Here is a 21,924-nt window from a genome sequence, read left to right as displayed (position 1 = left end):
CTAAGCGAACTGGCGCCAGCCACTGAGCACAGATAGTGGCTGAATTTAACTCAGCATTAATCCTGGCCCAGCCGTCCATCCTGCTACAATCATTCTGCCTCTTGTCATCCCCACGTCAGGTCCTTCCCACCCTTCTTTCATCCAGGTCATTCGGTGTCACTGTTGTTGATGACAGGCCAGAGCCCTCCAGCTCCCCACTAAAGACCTGGCCCAGATCGGGCACCAGGCCACAGATCTGGACCGCACCCAGCCCACTGCCAGGTCCTTGCTGAGTTGAGCTGAAGGCCAGGATTGAGAGGTGTCTGTGCTCAAGTTGCTGACTGAATCTGGCCTATTGGGGAAATAAGACTCACTGAGGCACACCCAGGAGCTGGCGGATGGACGCAGCAGGCCTGTGCTGGTGACTGGTGGGTCTGGCTTCAGGGCTTAGAAGCGGGAGGAGCCCTGGTCAGGCTGACCGTATAGTGGCTGCCCAGAGGACATGGGGCCTTGACTTGAAGGAGCTGGGCTGGGAGCTGGATAATTGTATTCTCTGAGCTAAGACTGGCTTCCCAAGAACGCTGTAGGCCAAAGAGCCACTGACTGGAACCAAGTCCCCACCACCACTGCCAGCACCTCCGGTTCAGCTCCTTGAACCTACCTGTGGAATGACCGTGAATGCAAAGCAGGCTGCTCCTGAGACTAGGAATTCTGAGGCCTCAGGCCGTCTGCCGAGGAGAGCTAAGCATTGATCAATGGCTGATAGATTCCATGGGACAGTGCCGAGGAGAGCTAAGCATTGATCAATGGCTGATAGATTCCATGGGACAGGCCTCCTCGCAGGAGCGCAGTGATGTGGCAGGCATTCTAGAAAGAGGAATGTCCCCTTACTCCACCCATCCCCACCCTCCCACCCCAAATGTCAGGCTGGGAGGGAAACAGCCCAGAGGGGGAAAGTGACTTGCCCGAGCACACACAGCCAGTAAATGGCAGCACAGGATAGTACATCGGGGATATTCAGCAACATGCGATTCTCTGCTCACCTTGCTACTCCTCATTAAGGGTCCACGAGGTGGAGCCTGGTTGTTAACAGGGTTTGGAGGGTCTTTTTGGGAGAGGGTCATCCACTGTTCTGATCCATACCTCACCCTATCACCTATTTTCTAGTGGAGCAGTTGAGGCCAGAGAGTGTTCGTCAGTTGAACAAAGACCAGAATCCACGCCCCTTTTCCAAGCCCAGACTGTCCACAGGGGACACTGTGGCTGGTCTCTGCTTGTCACCTTCATGAATTTCCTCCGGGGGGATCCATTTCCGGGAAAACTTCACTGGGTCCACCACCTTATAAGCTCCTAATGTAATTTCCCAAACAAGAAGGAAAAGAAATGGAAGGGAAAGTCGGGTACTTTCACAGATAGGAAGCCATTCTGACCATCATTATCAACAGCTTTATGAATGACTTAGACAAGGAAGCCCCTATTGCCTTTGCATGAAGGAGACGTTGGGTCAGGGTGGACTGAGTACATTGGTGTGGTCAGGATTGTGCTGGGCAATGACCACCGGCTGTTTGAAGACTTGGGGGTCCTTGTCTGAAGTCTCTGGTGATACGAACGGGAGAGGATGAGTGAGCCCAGGAGCCCCAGAACCTGGAAGTCCTCCCCTAGAGACGGTGAGGGCATAGCAGAATCCTTTGGCTATTGTATTTCTGTAGCTCAGGCATCACAGGTTGTGTCCATTGCAGTGTGGGAGGGCAAGAAGAGGCGTCAAGTCTGGGCCTGAGTTCTGCTACCCCGTGGCTGTGCTCCGAGTGAGACCTTGACCTTGCTGAGCCCGTGGCCCTGCACATGGGTAGGTGGTGATGGTCAGGTGGTAGGAAAGGGCCCACTCCTGCCGCCCCCTGCAGTTTCTGAGGGTGACGTGATGGTTCCTAGGAGTATAGTATTAGTGGTCCCACACACTTGGTTAGAGCTTTCCAGTTTGTGGAACATTCTGGACACACTTCTTGTTTAATCCTCGTGGTGGTGCCGTAAGTGGTGCTGCCCTGTGTACTCTGCAGAAGGTGTCCAGAACAGGAACAAGAGAACCGAGGCAGGAGGGGCCTCTATGGGGCATGAGGACACCTTCCGAGTGGAGAGAGAGCAGCTGTGTCTCCTTCCAGCCCTGCAGTGACCTGGCCTTGATGCTGCAGAGGGTGGCTGCCTGCCTCGCCCAGATTTTTAACGAGGAGTTAAAACAGCCATTGTGATTAGCACATTGTCCACATGCAAATCAGTGCTGCAGAGGTAATTAAAAGCCTAATAAATCTTGTTTACACTGGTAATTTGATTACAATCAAAACCGTTAGATCTGGGGAAGACTCCAAGATCAAGAGGTCCCCCCTTCCTTTTCCATTTCCAGGTGAGGGATTTGCAGCTCTCAGAGGAGCAGGCCCTGGGCAAGTCCGTGCTTCCCTGGGCCCAGCGGGTGGGCTGGGAGCACAGCCATCCCACTGGACATGGAGTGTCAGTGCTGCTGTTGGCTAACTGGGTAATCTGGGGCACTTACTTAACCTCTCTGTGCCTCGCTTTTTCCCTCTGTACAGTGGAATCCTAACAGTGGCTTGTCACCACGCTTGGCACACAGGGAGCCCTGTGGACTATTCGTTATTCACTCATTTGACTTTTGACTTCATTCAAGGTCAAAATGACAAAGAAGGGGTCAATCAAAACCATCTCCAGCCTTCTCCTTTCCTCAGTCACATCACACCACCTTCACAGTTGTCATTTTTAGGTCTGTTTGCATAGTAGTACCTAGAGCTCAGTTTGTAGTAGGCTCTTCTTTTTGCCCCTAGAAAACAAACATAAAATTTTTTCAAAAGCTTTTGAAAAGGGAATTGAAAGATCCCATAAATCACTGCACCATCAGCTCCAGATTGCCAAGATGTAAGCATCTTTTCCTTTCCTCCTTCCTACTGAAAAATGTGAAGACCCTCTGATACGCAGTTAGCTGTACAAGTTCCTCTCTGAGCCTCACGGCAGGGAGGGAAGGAAACAGGCCCCAGTAATTGTGGTGATGGAGAACGCTGTTAATGGTTCCCCTAAATTAAAGAGGGTGGGAGCTTCAGCTCCTCGCTGGCTTGGCGTTTCATTAGCAGGAACTCCACAGCCTTGCAAGGAGATGGGACCAATATAGCAGATCAGGGAAATTAATTAGGATCTGACAATACTCTAAACGGGAATTGGCTCTTTCTCCCAAATTTATAAAGAGGCTGTTAGAAGTACAAGGGAAGAAATAATCCAGTCCTCCCCCACCTCTTCCACCCATGAAGGTCTGTGTAGACTCTGCCACAGAGGGTACCCAGGAGCCAGAAATCATCCTTCCCTCATCCTGGGCCTTGCTTATTCTCTTTCTCATTCAGCCAGCAAACATCGGTCAGTGCCCCAGGGCTGGTACACAGATGTATAAACTGTCTACCATAACAACTACAGTGTGAAGGACTCTCTATAAAACATAGAAAAAGTGCTGAGGAATATAGGGGAGCCTTGGGTTCTGCTTAGAAGAGTCATAAAAGGGGATATTCACACAGGGCTTTGAAGTATAGGTAGGAGTTCACTAGCTAGAGAAGGATAGTTGCGGAACAGTAAGGAAAGCCTCAAAGACTTGGGAAACATTATTTTTAGCTGACAGGCGGGAACGATAATGCCATCCCATGGACGGCATATTTGCAAAACTCTAAGCACTTTCAGAGTAAAAATGAGTATCTGCCCTGTGGCCAGGCTAGAGAAATAGAAAAGGTATAAGCACAGCTGAGCAGGGACTCTGCCAGATATTGTGTTCAACTCCACACCTAGCTTCACGTTTCATCCTAGAGGAGTGTTTATTCCCCTTTGGAGATGAGGAGGTCAAAGCTGCCTTACAGTGGTTTGTCCAAGGTCATAGAAGTTGGCAGTGGCAAAGCCGAGGTTTGACCCCAAACAGCCTAACTCCAGGGCCCACGTAGTTAATCTCTTTCCTACAAGGCCTCCCTCTGCCATTTGAGTATTAGCCTCAAATAGCATTTAGGTGGAGCCCCTGAACCTTTGCCAGCATACCTGACCCACACTAAAGCAGGTGCCCCAGTGTGTGCAGATGTACTGCTTCCTGGGCACTATTTGGATTTTCTCTGAGCCCCAACTTTGCATTTCCTATGTCATTCACCCCAGCAACTACCCGGAGAAACCCCAGAAGGTCTCTCCTTTTTTTTTTTTTTTTTAATTTAAAAAAAAATTTTATTGTACTTTAAGTGAGGGTTTACAAATCGAGTCAGTCTCTCATACAAAAATTTATATACACCTTGCTGTATACTCCTAGTTGCTCTCCCTCTAATGAGACAGCACACTCCTCCCCTCCACTCTCTATTTTCGTGTCCGTTCGGCCAGCTTCTGACCCCCTCTGCCCTCTCATCTCCCCTCCAGACAGGAGCTGCCCACGTAGTCTCATGTGTCTACTTGATCCAAGAAGGCCACTCTTCACCAGCATCTTTTTCTATCCCATAGCCCAGTCCAATCCCTGTCTGAAGAGTTGGCTTTAGGAATGGTTTCTATCTTGGGCTAAAAGAAGGTCTGGGGACCATGACCTCCGGGGTCCCTCCAATCTCAGTCAGACCATTAAGTCTGGTCTTTTTACAAGGTTTCTCTGTTCTTGGGACTGTCATGGACTTCTGTATCGCTTCCCTCACCTCGCCTTAGCACCGTCTTCGAACGAGGGAGCACTCTCTGCCTTCCTGAATCCTAAGTTCCCTGAGATGGTGTGTGTTATGTGGTCAAGCCAACCAGTGGCCTTGCCTTTGACTGGCTTTGTGACCACTGTGAGTCACAGCTTCCTAAGAAACAAGTCTGTTGCAGCTCACTTTGCCGTGAGTCCTGAGGTGAAAGTCACTTCCTGTCATTCCTTCCATTTAGAAGCCACTCAATGAATCGTAACAACAACAATGGTAATAAGAGAAGCCAGCAGTTCCTGGGTGCCCAAGGTGTGCTGGACACTGTTGTCTGCACTTGACGTGTGTTAGCTCACTGTCATTATCCCCATTTTACAAATGAGGACACTGAGCTGTAGACAGTGAGGAGGTTTGTCTGTTTCCCTCTTGGTCATTGTCCCCTGGGGGGCCAGGACCTTTCCTTGTTCCTGGCCCCCAGGGCCCCACATAGTAGCGGACACACCCTTGTTTTTGTTGTTAGCTACCGTATACTCACCCCCAGCTCATGGCAGCCCCACGCACGACAGAACGAAGTGTTGCCAGCAGGTAGGTCAATGGGTCTGTCTTCCTGGTCAGTCTTAGTCTGGAAGCTCCACTGAGAGCTGTTCGGTATCATAGCAACAGGAAAGCCTCCACTGATGGATGCGTGGTGGCCGCGCTTCTGGTGTGTTGACCAAGAATTGAATCAGGTCTTCCGCATGGAAGGCGAGAATTCTGCCACTGACCCGCTGCCCTCTTGGGCACACTGGAGGGATCAGTGATCAGGCTGACTGAATGAATGGGTGGATTTGACCCTCTGGCAGCCCTCTGAGGGTGGACCCTGAGGATGGTTTCTTGATGGCACTTTGTTCGTTCAACAAAGGCCTCCTGAGCCCTGTGGGTGTGTGAAGGCATCACACCAGGCATGGGGAACTTGGAGGGACGGTCCCTGGGGCAGAAGGAGAGACGAGAGGGCTCACAGCAGCAGGGGTGCACCACACGCAGGCTGATGGGTGTGGCACAGGCTCTGTGAGGAGCCTGACCAGGAAGAATAATTGGCCTTGTGTGGTAGGGACACTGCAGAGATGCCAAGGGTGGAACAGAACTCCTGGGGCAGTTTTGTCTGGACGGGGCTGGAGAAGCTTGTGGCAGAAGAGTGGACCAACTGGACTGGGGTGTAGTAAGTGGGGCGGAGCGCTCAGACCCCAGAGGCTTTGGCCCTTCTGAACCGCAGCCAGGAATGGAGGCCCCAGTAATGCCACGTATGTCTCACCTGAGTTAGGCATGTCTGCAGGTGATACAATACTTGTGTGGGGAGAGAGGGGCATCAGGATTTGCCTGGAGATCAGGACACCTGCCACAAGCACCCTTACCAGTAAACCAGTTGCCGTTGATTCTGACTCACGGCAACCCCCTTGTGTCAGAGTAGAACTGTGCTCCATAGGGTTTTTAATGACTCATTTTTCAGAAGCAGATCACCAGACCTTACTTCCAAGGTGCCCCTGGGTGGTCTTGAACCTCCAGCTTTTCAGTGAGCAGCTGACTGTGTTAACCATTTGTACACCCAAAGACCTTCCGTTTGTCACCCCAAGCCCCCTCCTCCCCAGCCAGTGGGTCTCCCTGGTAGGAGCCAAGGAGCCTGGCTCATCCATGATCCTTGAACAGTAGGGAGCCAGCAGCCGCCCCCTCACGGCAGTGTCTGAGCTCAACCGAAGATGGAGTCCCAGCTGCCTGCCATGTGGGCCTGCGGGGGTGGGGGCCTTCTCCCCAGGAGGGTGAGTCACAGCTGTGTCAGCGTAGCTGCTCCACTGCGTGGCCACACTTCTGCTTCTGCAGCAGGTGCTGGCTGCAGTGTGCAGGCGCCATGTCCCCGATGCCCCCCTGCACACTCGTATGCCTGCCTGGTCCCCCAGGTGAGCACACACCTGCCATGTACGCTCACGTATGTTGGTGTACACCTCCGCTCCTGGAGGCGAAGCCCCAGCCGATGGCAGGCTGCCCAGTTTGGGAACATGGGTTCACTTTGCTTCTCACCGAGTTTAAGGTGGAGGGGGTAAAACAGGAAGGAGCCGTTTTCCGCCCACAAGGCCCACGCCAGAGCCGCAGGGCAGTTGGGAGCTTGTTTTTGAGGCCTGCGCAGTGTCCCTGGGTAAGCTGGGGCCTCCCCAGAGCTGAGGTGCCGAAGCAGCAGCTGCCAGCTTCCTGGGCTCCTTTGAGGCCCAGCTGGACCCCAGGGGCTAAGAGGGGTTTTCCTTTTTGAGCCTGGGCAGGCGTGTTCTAAAAGGATGGCAGCCTTGGGCACAACTGGGCATCACCTTGGGGGGTTGCTGGGAACTTGTGGGCCAGAGCCGGTGGGCAAGACCGAGGCTCTGCTAGCACATGGCCTGCAGGAAAGCAGGCTCCCAGGGGCCTCCTCTCTGTTGGCCTGTTTGCTTGCTTGCTTGTTTGTTTGCAGAGGGTCCTTTATAAATTGATTTATATGCCCAAATAAGAATAAAAGCAAGCCTTAAATCAGCTTCAGAATTCCAGCTTACTTTTTTTTTCTTTATGTGGTAAAATATATATATTCCATCACAGTTGTCATTTTAGCCATTTCCTCTTTGTTTTTAAATCCATACTCCGAGGACCCTTATGAGGCCAAGGTGCCCGCCCCGGGATGAGGTGAGGCCCCAGGCTCCCCAGTGCCCTCCCTGGGCGAACAGAGGCCCTTCCCCAAGGAACAGGCTTGTTTGCCTGCTTCCCTTCCTTCTCCTGCCTGCCCATCCCTCTAGACCCCCAAGTCTCCAGGCAGCCCCCCAGGGGCAGAATGTGTGCGTCTGTCTGTGGGAAAGGCTGGCAGGGAGGGAAGGAGGGGGCAGGGTACCCCCGTGTAGCCAGCCTTCTTCTCCAGATTCAGGCTCTGACGTTCCCCGCGTACTGCTGACATGTGCATCTGCCTTCTGCTCTGAGCCACAGCAGACCTCTGCGACCGAGGCCCGTCTTGTTCACACTTAATCGACTGACGGCCTTGAGTAAACATACGTGTTACACTGCAACCTGGGTGCACACGAGTTTGCATAGAAAACCAGACAAGTTCAAGGAGAGATTCTCGTACTGTGTGCTGGCTCTTGATAGTAGTCCCTTTTATCTAACCTCCCTCCCCCCGCCGCCGACTTCTTTTCCCCAAATGCTAATTTGATGTCACAGCCCCCTCTTGAGAGTTGTGGAGGGGCGTCACGGTTGCCTCCTGTCACAGATGAGGAAGAGAGGGCAGGCAGGCTCGTGACCTGCACGAGAGTCCTGAGCTGGGGGGCCTGGTTCAGCCGGCAGCAGAATGAGGCTGAGTTGCTCTGGGACCCCCATGGAGGGTGAGGCCGGAACTCCCCAGAACTCAGCCCTTTTTGCCTGCAACGTGCACAATTTGGCTTGGCAGAGCACGGGTTCCAGGGTCTCTGCTGGGTCCAGAGATACAGCCAGCCTCCCAGGGCAGGAGGGGACAGGGCTGACACATTCGTTCATTAACCCTTTAACTTGCTGGTGGCCCACAGACTGGCTAAGGGCTGGCACCCTTCTAGGTGCTGAGGCAACACCTGGAACAAAACAAACATCCTTGCTCTCACGGAACTTCTATGCTAGCAGGAGATAGAGAGTAAGCAAATACATAATCATGACGGTAGCAGCATGCAATGAGGAGAATATAAAAGCCAGGATAAGGGGACAAGGGAGCATGGGGGTTGCTCCTTTATACCGGGAGGTCAGGCAGGCCCACCAATGAGACAGCATGTGAGCAGAGAGTAGAAGGAAGCGGGGGCCGAGCCGGGCAGAGAATTGGAGGGAGAGGATATCCCAGGCCAGGGAAGGCAGGTGTGAGCAGGAAGTGTGGTGCTGAGTGGTCCTGCCCTCCAGACACCACTTCTGCAGGGAGCCGAGGGCTTCCCTGGGTGGAGTGTGCCCCTGGCTCCCTTCTGCCTGCCTGTTACCCAGGGCCCTGCCCCTCTTCAAAGGCCCAGAGTGGTGGGGTTCCCTGCCACCTGGCTTCAGCTCTCAGTGAGGGCTGCCTCTCCTCCTAGGACCTCCACCCCTGGTTGACCCGGCATCCAGGGCCTCGGCCAGGGTGGACACGCTCCAGGCAACTGGTTGCCATCCAGTTGATTCCAGCTCATGACAACCTCATGCACGTCAGAGCAGAACTGTGCTCCACAGAGTTCTCAGTGGCCACTCTGTTGGACGTAGGTCACCAGGCCTTTCTTCTGAGGTGCCTCTGGGTGGACTCAAACCACCAACCTTCCAGTTAGCAGCCGAGCACGTTAACCATTTGTACCACCAGCTGCTCCACAGGAAGCCATTGTTGCACACTTACTGTGTGCAGAGCAGGGCATTCAGCCTGAGGATAAAGTCCTCACCCCTGATGTCTGGGGACTCCTCAGAGAATTCTCGCTGAACAGGATGTGAACTGCTGAGCCTAGTGAAGGACCAGGGAGACGGGAGAAGGGTTGCGGGCGGTGGGGGGCGGGGGTGGTCAATGTTCAAGAACAGCTCCAGGGAGAGGTAGGTGCCAAGGCAGGAAGGCCAGGCAGGGTGGAACTAGCTAGCGGAGTAAGTAATTCTTAAGTGCGAGCTTGGACTTTGCCTTGTAAACACTGGAAGCTATTGAAGGTCTTTGATTGTGCAAAGTATCTTCAGTGTTTTAGGGAGATTAGCAGGGCAGGTGTACATATGAGAGTGGGTAGGAGGGACAGTGGCAGGGAAGCCAGCACCCCACTGTCCAGGGTCGCTGGGGAGCGAGGCAGTGACAGAAGGACACTGCATTCCAAAGGCCACCTCAGCTAGGCTGGTGAGGTGTCTGGAGGGAGGCAGAAGAGCGGAGACTCCGTTCAGACCTTTCCACCATTACGGGGAAGGAACCAGGAAGTCCCCGGGGAAGCTGGCTGCTGGGGGACCAGAGCTCCTCCTGGAGAGCCACTTGGATTCAGAGCATGGTAGGAGGCGGAGCCTAGGTGGGGCCTGTGGGGCTCCCCACTTCCTCCATAGCCTCTGAGGCCTGCAGATTCGGGGCTCAGGTGAGACGATAGTGATGGGGGAGGTGGTCCCTTTTGCACAGCCACCACCCAGGCCCCTGATCTGCACCGGGCACCACGTTGGGCCCAGGGGATCCAGACCTGACTGGGATGGGGGTCGCCTGGGACTGGCTGGGAACTGCGGCAGCAAGGCGGGGTGGTGGGGCTGTGCCTCCGCCTGAGCCTGTCAGCCCCTGAGCACCCCTCTTGTCTCCCTCTGCAGTGATGGGTCGTTTCCCTATGACTCTGTCCCTTGGCAGCAGAATACCAACCAGCCTCCCGGCTCCCTCTCTGTGGTCACCACAGTTTGGGGAGTGACCAATACGTCCCAGAGCCAGGTAAGAGCCTGCCCTGCCTCAATCACAGCCCCTCCCAGACAAAAGTATCCCTTAATCCCTAGGCCCTTTGGTCACCACTCCAAGCCAACCCACCTCGTTCTCATAGGCTGCTTAGCTGGAAAGACCAGCTTTCAGGGCACACCCAGCTGGGTCCACACCCACCACAGGAGAGCAGCAGCTGGGCCCCTGGGGACTGTCCCCATCCTTAACCTCTCTGAGGTGATGGCTTTCATTTGACAGACAGCCAGAGGTTCTTCCCCAGCCCACGTTTACTTTGGTTAGATAAACAGTAGGACTTCTTGTGTTGTTGGCTTCAGGGCTCCAAAGTCTGGGGTCTGTGGCCGTGGATGGCCTGGGTTAGATTTCACAAAATGCTGTGCCCTAAATGTGTGACAGAAGCCCCTCTCGCTCTCATTGCCCCCTTGCTCCTTCCCCTTTTCTCCACTCCTTCATTTGCCCCGATGCAGGGGCTTCCCCTGCCCAGCCTCCCATGCAGAAGACTCAGGGCTGATTTCCTACCTGGAGGAAGCTGGGGACTTCTCTATGGTCTTGGGCCTGGGTGGCCTCTTGGCCAGGATCCTGCTGCCCCCAGAGCTGGCGAGTTGGGCTTCTCTTTGCCCTCACAGAGCCCCAGCCAGGGCCTCTGTGTGGCCCAGCCCCAAGCATCCATGCCCCTTTGGGGAGGGGGAGCTAAGAAGCCATCTCTTTCCCCTCTTGCTGCCCGGTGAGGACCAACTGCCTCTGGTCGGCCTCAGCTTTCCTCACCGGAGTTGGCCTGGCTTTGTGGGCCTCAGTCAAGCGCTCACCTGCATCCGGTCACAGGCTGAATTTCCTTCTCCTCCTCCTCCTCTTCAGCTGTCCTCCTTCTGTTTTCCTCTTTCTCCCCTCATCTGTTTCTCCCTCTTCCTTTCCACACTCCCTGGGGCTCTGTGGGTAATGTTCACTCTCTCTGCCCACAGGTCCTCGGGAACCCCATGGCCAATGCCAACAATCCCATGAATCCAGGCGGCAATCCCATGGCGTCAGGCATGACCACCAGCAACCCCGGCCTCAACTCCCCGCAGTTTGCTGGGCAGCAGCAGCAGTTCTCAGCCAAGGCTGGCCCTACTCAGCCCTACCTCCAGCAGAGCATGTACGGGCGGCCCAATTACCCCGGCAGCGGGGGCTTCGGGGCCAGGTGAGCAGGGCTGGCTGGGGCAATGGCCTTCTGACCTGGCACATCAGCCCCACCCTTCTCCCTCCCATCCATTCAAACCCCAGCTCCCTACTTCGTGGCAGGACGGCCAGGGCAGGCCCTGCCACTATTGGCTGTCCTATCACTCACAGGGGCTCGACCCTGCCCCACTCTCAGGGCTGGCCTGGATGAGGCAGCAGCTGGGCTGTGTTCTGACAGCTGTGAGGCCCATCAGGATAGAAGGGCCACTGTCCTCATTTCTCTAAGTGACCCTCCCTGTCGCATGTCTTCATGCACTGGAAGACCTTGAGAGCCCTGGGCCGGGAGAGTTGAAGGGCAGCTAAGGTGGGTCCTGTTGCCCTGAGAAAGCGACCAGAAAATCGGCCTGCTGCCGTATGGGCGTGGCGGCAGAACTGGTGAAGGATGGGAGCTCCTGGGTTCATAAGTAGAGGACAAAGGGGCTGGGACCCCCAAGAAGAGCCCCTGGGATAGAAAGTGGGACAGGCTCAGAAAGCAGAGGCACCCAGTCCTCTGTGCACCCCTTCTAGCTCCGGGGTCTGACCGCAACCCAGCTGGGTTTCCGGACCCAGGCTGGCAGAACAGGACCATCTAGTGGTTAAACACACAAGCTTTGGTGTCAGACGGGCTGGAAGCTGCACCCAGCTCTGTCACCCACCAGTGGACACGTGGGCATGTTGTTCAGGTCCCTTGAGGCTCGCTGTCCCCCTCCAGGAGGGTGGCGGCCGTGTGGATGCAGCAACTAGTACTCATGGGGGTGCACCCTGCCCAGCCCCCATCTTGGGCCCCAGGAACACAGCAGTGGGGTGCATGGTTGCCAACTGCAGCAGGCCCAGAGTTAGAGTACCTTGCCCCATCTGTGAGCTGGGGGCAGGGCAGACCTGGGCACAATGTGGTCCTTTACCTCACAAGCCCGAGGCTTGTTCTGCATTCATCTTTAGATGCAGGGTATAGCTAACGGTTCCATTCTTCCCGGCAGCTACCCTGGGGGCCCCAACGCCCCGGCAGGCATGGGCATCCCTCCGCACACCAGGCCGCCCGCCGACTTCACTCAGCCGGCGGCTGCCGCAGCAGCAGCAGCAGTGGCAGCCGCAGCGGCCACGGCCACGGCCACGGCCACAGCCACGGTGGCAGCCCTGCAAGAAACCCAGAACAAGGATATAAACCAGTATGGACCGGTAAGGCCCTACCAGCCGGGTCCCGCCTTCTCCACCTGCTCAGAATTGGGTGTTGGTGCCCGCGGGGTCGTGTGTGCCAGGGAGGGCTCAGGGTGTTTGGGCTTTCTCTGAAGCATGTGGAAGGTATGTGTGTTGGGATGTGGGTGTTGGTGGGGTTGGGAGGTAGGGTGTGTGGTTGGGTGCTTGCGTTTGTTCCATGTCGGTTGGTGGCTCCATCTGTCTGCATGGGCAGAGAGGTTCTGCGTTGTTTTCCGGGCCCCCTACTCCTGAGGAATGGGCTCAGCCTCTAAAAATAGCCATTTCCAGTCTTCCCCGCGGTGGCCTCTAAAGGCCTGTGCACTCCTAGTCACCCCATCTCTGCATTCTCCCAGGTCCCAGCTCTGCTCCCCAGACCTTCAGAAGGACGGGGCGGGTGTGAGGAGAGGGACAGGAGGCGTAGGGAGGGGGCAGCGGACAGGGGGCGAAGCAGGGCCCCCAGACTGTAGATAGAGGGTTTGTCTCCACTGGCCAAAACCAAGGTCACAGTGGGAACTTCCAGGAAGTGGCTGCAGCCTCACTCGCGACCCCGCCTCCATCCTCCTGTGCCCTCCCCACCCCTGCACACTTTCCCATCCCCTGCCTGCTTCCTGGAAATGTTGCCTGCATCAGAGTGACTGCTCCCCACCCCACCCCACTCCCATAGCCCCAAGCTGAGCGGCGTCTTTCCTGTGTGGCCTGCAGAGGGCAGCAGTGAGCACAGGATGCCAGCTCCACTGGTCAGCAGCCCAGCCACACGGCAGACTGCTCCCCACCCAGCCCTCTTGCCTCGCCCACCTTCCCTCCCTGCACTCTCAATGCATGTGGCATTTTATTCTTTTTTTTTTTTTTTTTTTTTCTCTTCTCCTGTTGAAGGTCTGTTCCTCTTTCCAGATGGGTCCCACCCAGGCGTATAACAGCCAATTCATGAACCAGCCCGGGCCACGGGGGCCTGCCTCCATGGGGGGCAGCATGAACCCCGCCAGCATGGCAGCTGGCATGACGCCCTCGGGGATAAGCGGCCCTCCCATGGGCATGAACCAGCCCCGGCCGCCCGGCATCAGCCCCTTTGGCACGCATGGGCAACGGATGCCCCAGCAGACGTACCCGGGCCCGCGGCCCCAGTCCCTTCCCATCCAGAGCATAAAGAGACCGTACCCGGGAGAGGTGAGTGGGACAGAGCGAGGGGCGGGCGGGGTGGAGAGGGCTGAGGATGTGGGGCTTGAGGGCATAGAGTTGTGGGTGGTGTCTTGGAAAGGGCATGGATTGACCTTTGGAAAACCCCAGCCCTGCCACTTGAGTCACCTTGAGCAAGTCACGTCACCTCCCTGAGTCTATTTCCTCGTTTGAAAAATGGCAGCAACAATTCACCCCACCCTGTAGGGCTGTGTGAAGGACTTAACCACAGGGTGTGTAGAGGGCTTCCCGCAGGGCCTGACGTGTGCAGACACTCAGCAAGGAGTATAGTTAGCTGCCATCGAGTCGCTCCCGACTCATGGCAGCACCATGCACAACGGAGCAAAATGCTACCTGGTTCTGCGCCATTCTCACGCAAACCGTTGTGACGCGCGTGAGGTTTTCATTGGCTAATTTTTAGAAGAAGATTGCCAGGTCTTTCCTCCTCGTCTGTCTTAGCCTGGCAGCTCCATGGAGGCCCGTTCAGCCTCCTAGCAGCAGCCAAGCCTTCACTGACGGACATGTGGTGGCTGCACCCAGGGTGCACTGGCCAGAATCAAACCCGGGTCTCCTGCATGGAAGGTGAGAGCTTTACCGCTGAACCACCAATGCCTCTAGCAAGGAGTAGCCACCACTATTATTATGTTTTGTCTTGGTCAGACCCTTACTGGGTGACTCAGGGTAAAGAACTAAACCTCCTGGGGTCCATATCCCTCACACCCATGGGAGACATCTGGGGCTTCCCCAACTTCCAAGAGTAGACGTGAAGCAAAGCCCTTTAAAAACCCAGAAGCTATGCACACACAGGGTTGCGGTTGGAAGGCAGACAGCATGTTCTGTGGGGTTTGTCTCCACTAACAGTCAGTCATTTTGTCAGGAGAGCACTGGCCATTTGCCTGCCCAGCCTGCTCTACCAGGTTATTGGGGAAGTTTTAGGGAAGTAAAACCCATACTTCCTCCCTGCCGGGAACCAAGACTTTAACAGGAAAGAAAAGCCTTAAGCAGGGACCTGTGAGGGCATGGCATGCAGTAGGGCCATGGGCTCAGGAATGGGCCTTTTGTCAAAGGAGGACTTCCTGGAGGGTGTGTCGCAGGGCCTTCGGGAGCATTCACAGAACGAGTTGGTAGCCATTGGCCATGTGGGTATCAGTGTAAGGATTTAGTTTGCCTGCAGAAGACACCAAAAAAACAGCTGGCCATCAAGTCGACTCTGATTCATGGCGATCTCCCGTGTGTCAAAGCAGAGCCGAGCTCCACAGTTTGTAATAGCCCATTTTTCCAAAGAAGACCACCAGGCCGTTCTTCCCAAGGCAGCTCTGGGTGAACTCAAACTGCCAACCTTTAAGTCAGCAGACAAGCCCATTAACCATTTTGACCCCCCAGGGACTCTGCAGAAGATGGGGGGGCCCCGGAATCCTGACCCAAGTTTCACTCCTCACGAAGTCTGTCTTCGTCCTCACCCACCACTGGACCCTCCCAAGCACGGCTTGGAAGCTGGCATGGCAGTCGGTGGAGGTATCCTGAGTCCAGGAGGGGAGGGACAGAGGCCAGGGTCATGCCAATTCATGGAGGGGCCAGAGGAGTATGGAGTGTGCTGCACAGGCCCTGGCCTCACTCACCACGCACAGCTGCCACGGGTTCTGGGCCCTGTGTCAGCCCCCGTGTGCTCGGGCTCCTGGTGTCGTCCCTGCTGGTTTGGCTGAGACGCATCTGCAAGCCCAGCCTCAGGGCCGCCAGCACCAAGGGAGGCCAGTGAGGACATGCTGCGGCGGAATTCCCGGTCATTAGCCTGACATGAACCCCAATGACTTGCTCCCAGCTCCTGCCTGGCACAGCGGAATGCGTGAAAGGCTCTTGATTATTTTTGCTGATTTAATCATATTCTCCATAAAGTGCTGCTGCTACCCAACTACCTCTGTCTCCCAGGTGGTCACAGCCAGTGTGACCCAGCCCTGTCTGGGAAGGCTGGCTCCACCTTGCAATGGCATGCCCACAGAGCCATGGAATTGTTGGAACCCGGGGATGAGGGCAGGAGCTGGGGTCGGGTCACCTGGTCCCCTCTCCTAGTACACAGGACTCTAATCTAGCCTTTGGCACTACCCTCTACTTCCATACCTCCAGTGATGGGAGCCTCACTGTTGTGTAGAGCAGCCACCATCTCTCAAGAGCCTGAGTTGTAGAAAGTGCTTTATCACTGATACTGGGACCTGTCTTCCACCCCCGGGTCTTCCATTTATTTGTTGAGCAAGTATTTGTTGAGGGCCCGTCCTTTGCCAGGCACCGGGGAACTACAGTCAACATGGGCCTGTGAGCCCAGAGGGTAGAGACAACTGAATAGGCGTGTTGTTTCAACAAACAGGAAAGAAAGCAATGACACAGGATGTAATGTTCCAGGTTGTGGGGCAACCAGTGACCTTGAGGGTCACCTGATTTCACATGAGCGTGAGTGGGAGTGGCAGGTGTCAGCTGTAGCTATCTGAGGACAGTGGTCCTGCCCCCTCCAAGAGCTGGCTGTCATCTTATCCCTCTACCACCTGGTTCTCCCAGCTTCTGCATTGTGGCAGCTTGTCCATGCCCAGAACTGACCGCGACACGTGGTGTGGAGTGTGGGGGTGCCACCTCCCTGACTGAGCCTCAGAACCAAGGGTAGGAGGTCACCTTTCTGGAAGCTGGTCCTGTTGTCTGTGTCCACTTGTCACGAGCTGGGGTAAATGATGTGTGCGCACAGCTTTGTGCCAGATGCTAAGAGAGACAAGGGGGCTTGAGAACTGAGCCCTGGATGGTGGCTTCCTCATGGTGGCATGAGCAAGAGGCTCCACGATAGCCCCAGAGTGCAAAGGCAGGCCCTGAAAGGGATGGTTCTGGTGGGCGGGTGGCATGTAAGCTGGGAAACAGGCAGAAGGAGGTATCCCACGGTGCAAGGGCAAGAGGGGACCTTAGCATCACCTGACCCAGCACCTTCCCTTCGCAGATGAGGCAGGTGCTTTGTGGGTGGGCAGAGGAGCTGATGGTGTAGGCCGGAGCTGGCATTTGGGTGAACAGCGAGGCTCAGAGACACTGATGACCTGGCCTCTCCTCTTCCTCTGCCGCTGCAGCCCAACTATGGAAACCAGCAATATGGACCAAACAGCCAGTTCCCCACCCAGCCAGGCCAGTACCCCACCCCCAACCCACCGCGGCCACTCACCTCTCCCAACTACCCCGGTCAAAGGGTGCCAAGCCAGCCGAGCACCGGGCAGTACCCGCCCCCCACGGTCAACATGGGGCAGTATTACAAGGTGAGTCCCACCCTGGGGGTGCCCCCACCACCCCAAGCCAAGCCTCTAGCCTCAGAGCCCCTTCCCTTCCTACCCGTGTCATTCTGACTCCCGAGTGTTCCCTGAAGACACCAAGGGGTGGGCAGAGGTCTCTGAACAGGTCCCCATGTGCGAGAGTTATGTGCGTTAGCTTCCCATGGCTGCTGTGACAAATATCACAAACTGATTGGCTTAAAACAACAGAAGTTTTTTCACGAAGGTATTCTCTCATAGTTCTGGAGGCCAGAAGTCCAAATCAAGGTGTTGGCAGGCCGTGCTCTCTGAAGGCTCCAGAGGAGGTCCTTCCTTTCCTCTTTCCAGCTCCTGGGTGTGGGTGGCAATCCTAGACATGTATCAGCATCACTCCAGCCACCCCCTCCATCGTCACCCGGCATTCTCTCTGCACGTCTGTCTTCACACGGCCTTCTTACAGGGACACCAGTCATTGATTTAGGGCCCATCCTAACCCATGTGACCTCATCTTAACTTGATTACATCTTCAAAGACCCTGTTTCCAGATAACGGTGACATTCACATGTACCAGGGCTTAGGACTTCAACGCGCATTTCTCAACCCACAGCACTTTGCATGTGGTGGCCCAGGAAGCCAGCCTGGCTTTTCTTGGTGCCAGTTCTCATGAGATTCAAACGACGGTTTTCTGTCTCTTGCTCTTATTTGCAACACATACAAGATACATTTTTTGAAGAAAAACACACACCCTCAGTATATTAACATTTCATTTAAACAGCCTCTCTCCATGCACACCTGTGGGCACCACCTTCTTACGTAGTTGCTATTCCAGTAATTCTGAATCTTTTACTTAACGGGAAACCATAGCATCTTACTTACGTCCACAGAGCCTGCTCTTTGCACAGCTTCCAAGTATCCCACTGAGATGGCTGCACTGCATATTATCCTTCCCTTCCTGTTGGACATGCGGGTTGTTTCTGGTTTTTGACATAATAAAACCGGTTGTTGTTGAGTCAGTTCCAACTCATGGCGACTCAGTGTGTGTCAGAGTAGAACTGTGCTTCACAGGATTTTCAATGGCCGATTTTTTGGAAGTAGATTTCTAGGCCTTTCTTCCAGAATGCCTCTGGGCGGACTCAAACATCCAACCCTTCCTTCAGTGAGCAGCCAGGCGCTTTGGCCATTTGCACCACCCAGGGCCTCCTATATATTAAATTGTTGTCGTTGGTGTTAGGTGCCATCCATTCGGTTCCAACTCAGTATAGAAACCCTGTGTACAACAGAATGGAAACACTGCCCAGTCCTGCACCATCCTCACAATCATTGTTATGCATGAGCCCATCGTTGTAGCCACTGTGTCAATCCATTTCATTGAGGGTCTTCCTCTTTTTCGATGACCCTCTACTAAGCATGATGTCCTTCTCCAGGGACTGATCCCTGTTGATAACATGCCCAGAGTAAGTGAGACAAAGTCTCACAATCCTCGCTTCTAAGGAGCATTCTGGCCATACTTATTCCAAGACAGATTTGTTCATTCTTCTGGCAGTCCGTGTATTCAACATTCTTCACCAACACCATAATTAAAAGGCATCAGTTCTTCAGTCTTGCGTATTCATTGCCCAGCTTTCACATGCATATGAGGTGGTTGAAAATACCATGGCTTGGGTCAGTGACATCTTTACTTTTCAACACTTTAAAGAGGTCTTTGGCAGCAGATTTACCCAGTGCAATATGTCATTTGATTTCTTGACTGCTGCTTCCATGGGTGTTGATTGTGGATCCAAGTAAAATGAAGACCTTGACAATCTCAATTTTTTCTCCCTTTGTCATGATGTTGCTTGTTGGTCCAGTTGTAAGGATTTTTGTTTTCTTCATGCTGAGGTGTAATCCGTACTGAAGGCTGTGGTCTTTGATCTTCATCAGCAAGTTTTTCAAGTCCTCTTCGCTTTCAGCAAGCAAGGTTGTGTCATCTGCAGGTTGTTAATGAGCCTTCCTCTAATCCTCATGCCGCGTTCTTCTTCGTATAGTCCAGCTTCTCAAATTGCTTGTTCAGCGTACAGATTGAGTAGGTATGGTGAACGAGCACAACCCTGATCTGATGCACACCTTTCCTGACTTTAAACCACACAGTATCCCCTTGTTCTATTCGAACAACTGCGTCTTGGTCTATGTACAGGTTCCTTGTGAGTAAAATTAAGTGTTCTGGAATATATTAAATTAAGCGTCCTTAAGCAGAAACCCACATAAAACAAACTTATATCTTGATCACTTGACCAGAAGGATGTGACCAAAGGCTCTGGGGAGCCTAACCCTGCATTGCCCTCGCAGCGTTGGCTCAGTATTCACTAATCCAGTGTTTGGGGCAACTAGATAGGACACAACTACCTAAAATACATTCTCAGAGTGAAGAAGACTCTGGAAATATTTGACATTTATTTGCCAAAGAACCATGCCAGTTTACAGAACCATCCACCATGTGGGTTTACTATTTTTGCTACAACTTCAGCACCCTGGGTGTTTCTATTTTTGTAAGCTCTTCTGCCTAATTAATAGCAGAGAGAGACCTAATTAGACAAAATGCTGTCCCTGTGGATGACCTGCTTGACCCTCGCCCCCCGCCCCCGCCCCACCACCTTGCGCCACCCAGCCGCAGGAGCCTCTTCCCATCCCCTGGACTCCTGATGAATTTTAGAATCAAGAGGGAGAGAGGGTTTCCCACAGCATCTCTGCTGTCCACTCATAACACTGTTGCTTATCTTGCTACAACAGCCAGAACAGTTTAATGGACAAAATAACACCTTCTCGGGAACCAGCTACAGTAACTACAGCCAAGGGACTGTTAACAGGGTATGTGCAGATTTTAGTATTTAACGTTATGACCCACACGCAGTTGTCGGACCAAAGGGTTCCTGCCGTTGCAAACGTTGGAGTGGGGGTGCCCTCCCCTGGTCACCAGCTCTGAATGGGTGGGGAGGGACAAGTGTCAACCCAACTAGTCACAAAAGAGAACAGAGGAGGACTGAGAGAGGTGGTGGGCTCCTTGGGAACCAAAGTCCTTCTGGTCCTGCAGACCCTGACTCCATCAGAGGACCCCAAAGGCTTGGGGGTGCTGGGGGAGGGCAGGGCTGAGATCATGATGTGGGAAGCCTGCACGGTGAGCAGTAGGGGACCTGGGCTTGACCCCAGCTTGCTTTTTCTCCTGGGGCCATATTAGACAAGTCCTCACCACCCTGAACCTCAGTGTCCCCATCTGTGAAATAGGCAGGGGGCTCCGCACCTGCCTGACACTGGTTAATTCAGTGGTGCCGTGACCCAAATGAACGGTGAGGGCCCTTCCCAGACCCACCTGTGCTTCAATGAGGGCAGAGGCCTGAGTGCTGGCTGGGGGGGGGGGGGGCGCGGTGTGTCCACAGCCATGGCCTCTCCCATCCCCATGACCCCATAATTTCTGTACGGTCTCTGTTTCCCTCCAGCCTCCCAGGCCGGTTCCTGTGGCAAATTACCCCCACTCGCCTGTTCCAGGGAACCCCACGCCCCCCATGACCCCCGGAAGCAGTATCCCCCCATACCTGTCCCCCAGTCAAGACGTTAAACCGCCCTTCCCTCCCGACATCAAGCCAAATATGAGCGCTCTGCCGCCGCCCCCAGGTGAGTGCCCCCGCCTGCAAGCTTCGATGGGGCCATCGTGGCTGAAGGGGCAGGAGGCGTGGAAATTGGCTCCCCGGTGGAGGGGGCGTTGTCGGGAGGGCAGGAGGCTTGAGAGCAGCTGAGCCCCATCCGGAAGAGACACTGGAAGTGAGTGAGCTTGCGGGCCTCTAGGGGCTGAGCAGCCGCAGCTGTCCTCCCGCTTGTCCCGCCTGGTGACCAGTGTACCTCAGAGGCAGCTGAAATGTAGAGAATTCTGCACCCAGGTCGGGGGGCCTCATCTCCTGGCCCAGACCCTGTGTCCAAGAGGGAAGGAAAGGACGCTGGTTTGGTTCCAAATTGGGAACCGGCTTGTGATGTTAGTGTCCTGAGCCTTCTCCAGTCCCTGGTGCTCAGCCTCAGGTAGGGGGCTGGGAGGAGGCCCCTGGGGCTTTTGGAGAAGGGAGGCTGCTCTGCAGGTTGGGCACAAAGGACCGGGGAGGCAGAGCCAGGTGAGTGGAACAGGACACAGGAGTGTTTGGGCAGACTCAGGGTCCCTGGGGTACACTTGGCACTCAGCCCAGGTACGTGCCTGTTCACACTCACATCTGTGTTTCTCTGAGTGGGCAGCCACGGGGCATGGCCACGTGCGAGTAACCATGCTTTGTGGTGCCGTGGTGGCCAAGGTATGTGGCTCATCAGACCCCTCTCTGTACCCCAGCCAACCACAACGACGAGCTGCGGCTCACGTTCCCCGTGCGGGATGGTGTGGTGCTGGAGCCCTTCCGCCTGGAGCACAACCTGGCCGTCAGCAACCACGTCTTTCACCTGCGGCCCACGGTCCACCAGACGCTGATGTGGAGGTGAGCATGGGTGGGGACTTCCCCGGGCCAGTCACCTGTATGGGGGGCAGCAATGTCTGCCTGCCCCTTCATCCGTGCAGCATCACTGCCTGAGCCCCTGCCTGGGCAAGGCCTGGGCGTGGCAGGGGGACCTATGGGCACAGCAGGGGAAGGACAGGCAGCCACAGCATATGGTCCAGGGGCAGGGAGCAGTTGTCACTTACTGCCGTGGTGGTCAGGGAAGACATCCCAGAAGGAAAATGGCTACACTCAGACCTAAAGGCTAGCAAGGAGGGCATTCCAGCAGAGGCCCTGGGTTGGCACAAGGGAGCAGGAGTCCCAAAATTCAAAGTGGCACGTTGGCCAGAGCCAGGAACGCAGAGCGATGAGCCTGGAGGCACACACACAGGGCTGGGCAGAGCAGAACCAGAAAGCCCTGCAGACTGCAAGGGCTGACAGTGGTGCAGGGCTGGGGCTCAGGAATACTTCTAGCATGGGCGCTGTGCAGATGGAACATGCTGGAGTGCAGGGCCCTGGAGGCCCCTTCCACACTTGATCTTTGATCATGTAAGTGGGTGGTGCTTTCC

The 21,924-nt window shown here is 55.0% G+C and overlaps 1 protein-coding gene across 11 annotated transcripts in view; it reads left to right on the top strand.

The window, feature by feature from the left end:
• ZMIZ1 (zinc finger MIZ-type containing 1) overlaps nt 1-21,924 on the top strand; it is a 258,230-nt gene that overhangs the window by 219,798 nt on the left and 16,508 nt on the right. For 9 of the 11 annotated variants that reach the window (XM_049855866.1, XM_049855867.1, XM_049855864.1 and 6 more), the window contains 8 exons: nt 9,930-10,044; nt 11,004-11,221; nt 12,216-12,414; nt 13,306-13,596; nt 16,701-16,883; nt 19,641-19,718; nt 20,345-20,519; nt 21,217-21,358. In XM_049855866.1, coding sequence (XP_049711823.1) covers nt 9,930-10,044; nt 11,004-11,221; nt 12,216-12,414; nt 13,306-13,596; nt 16,701-16,883; nt 19,641-19,718; nt 20,345-20,519; nt 21,217-21,358 — 1,401 coding nt within the window. The remainder of the gene's footprint in view (nt 1-9,929; nt 10,045-11,003; nt 11,222-12,215; nt 12,415-13,305; nt 13,597-16,700; nt 16,884-19,640; nt 19,719-20,344; nt 20,520-21,216; nt 21,359-21,924) is intronic. The other 2 variants (XM_049855860.1, XM_049855861.1) reach the window with 2 other exon arrangements.

The sequence above is a fragment of the Elephas maximus genome, chromosome 16, assembly GCF_024166365.1.
Source record: "Elephas maximus indicus isolate mEleMax1 chromosome 16, mEleMax1 primary haplotype, whole genome shotgun sequence".
Taxonomy (NCBI): Eukaryota; Metazoa; Chordata; class Mammalia; order Proboscidea; family Elephantidae; genus Elephas; species Elephas maximus.
This window is presented reverse-complemented; position numbering and strand designations above follow the sequence as displayed.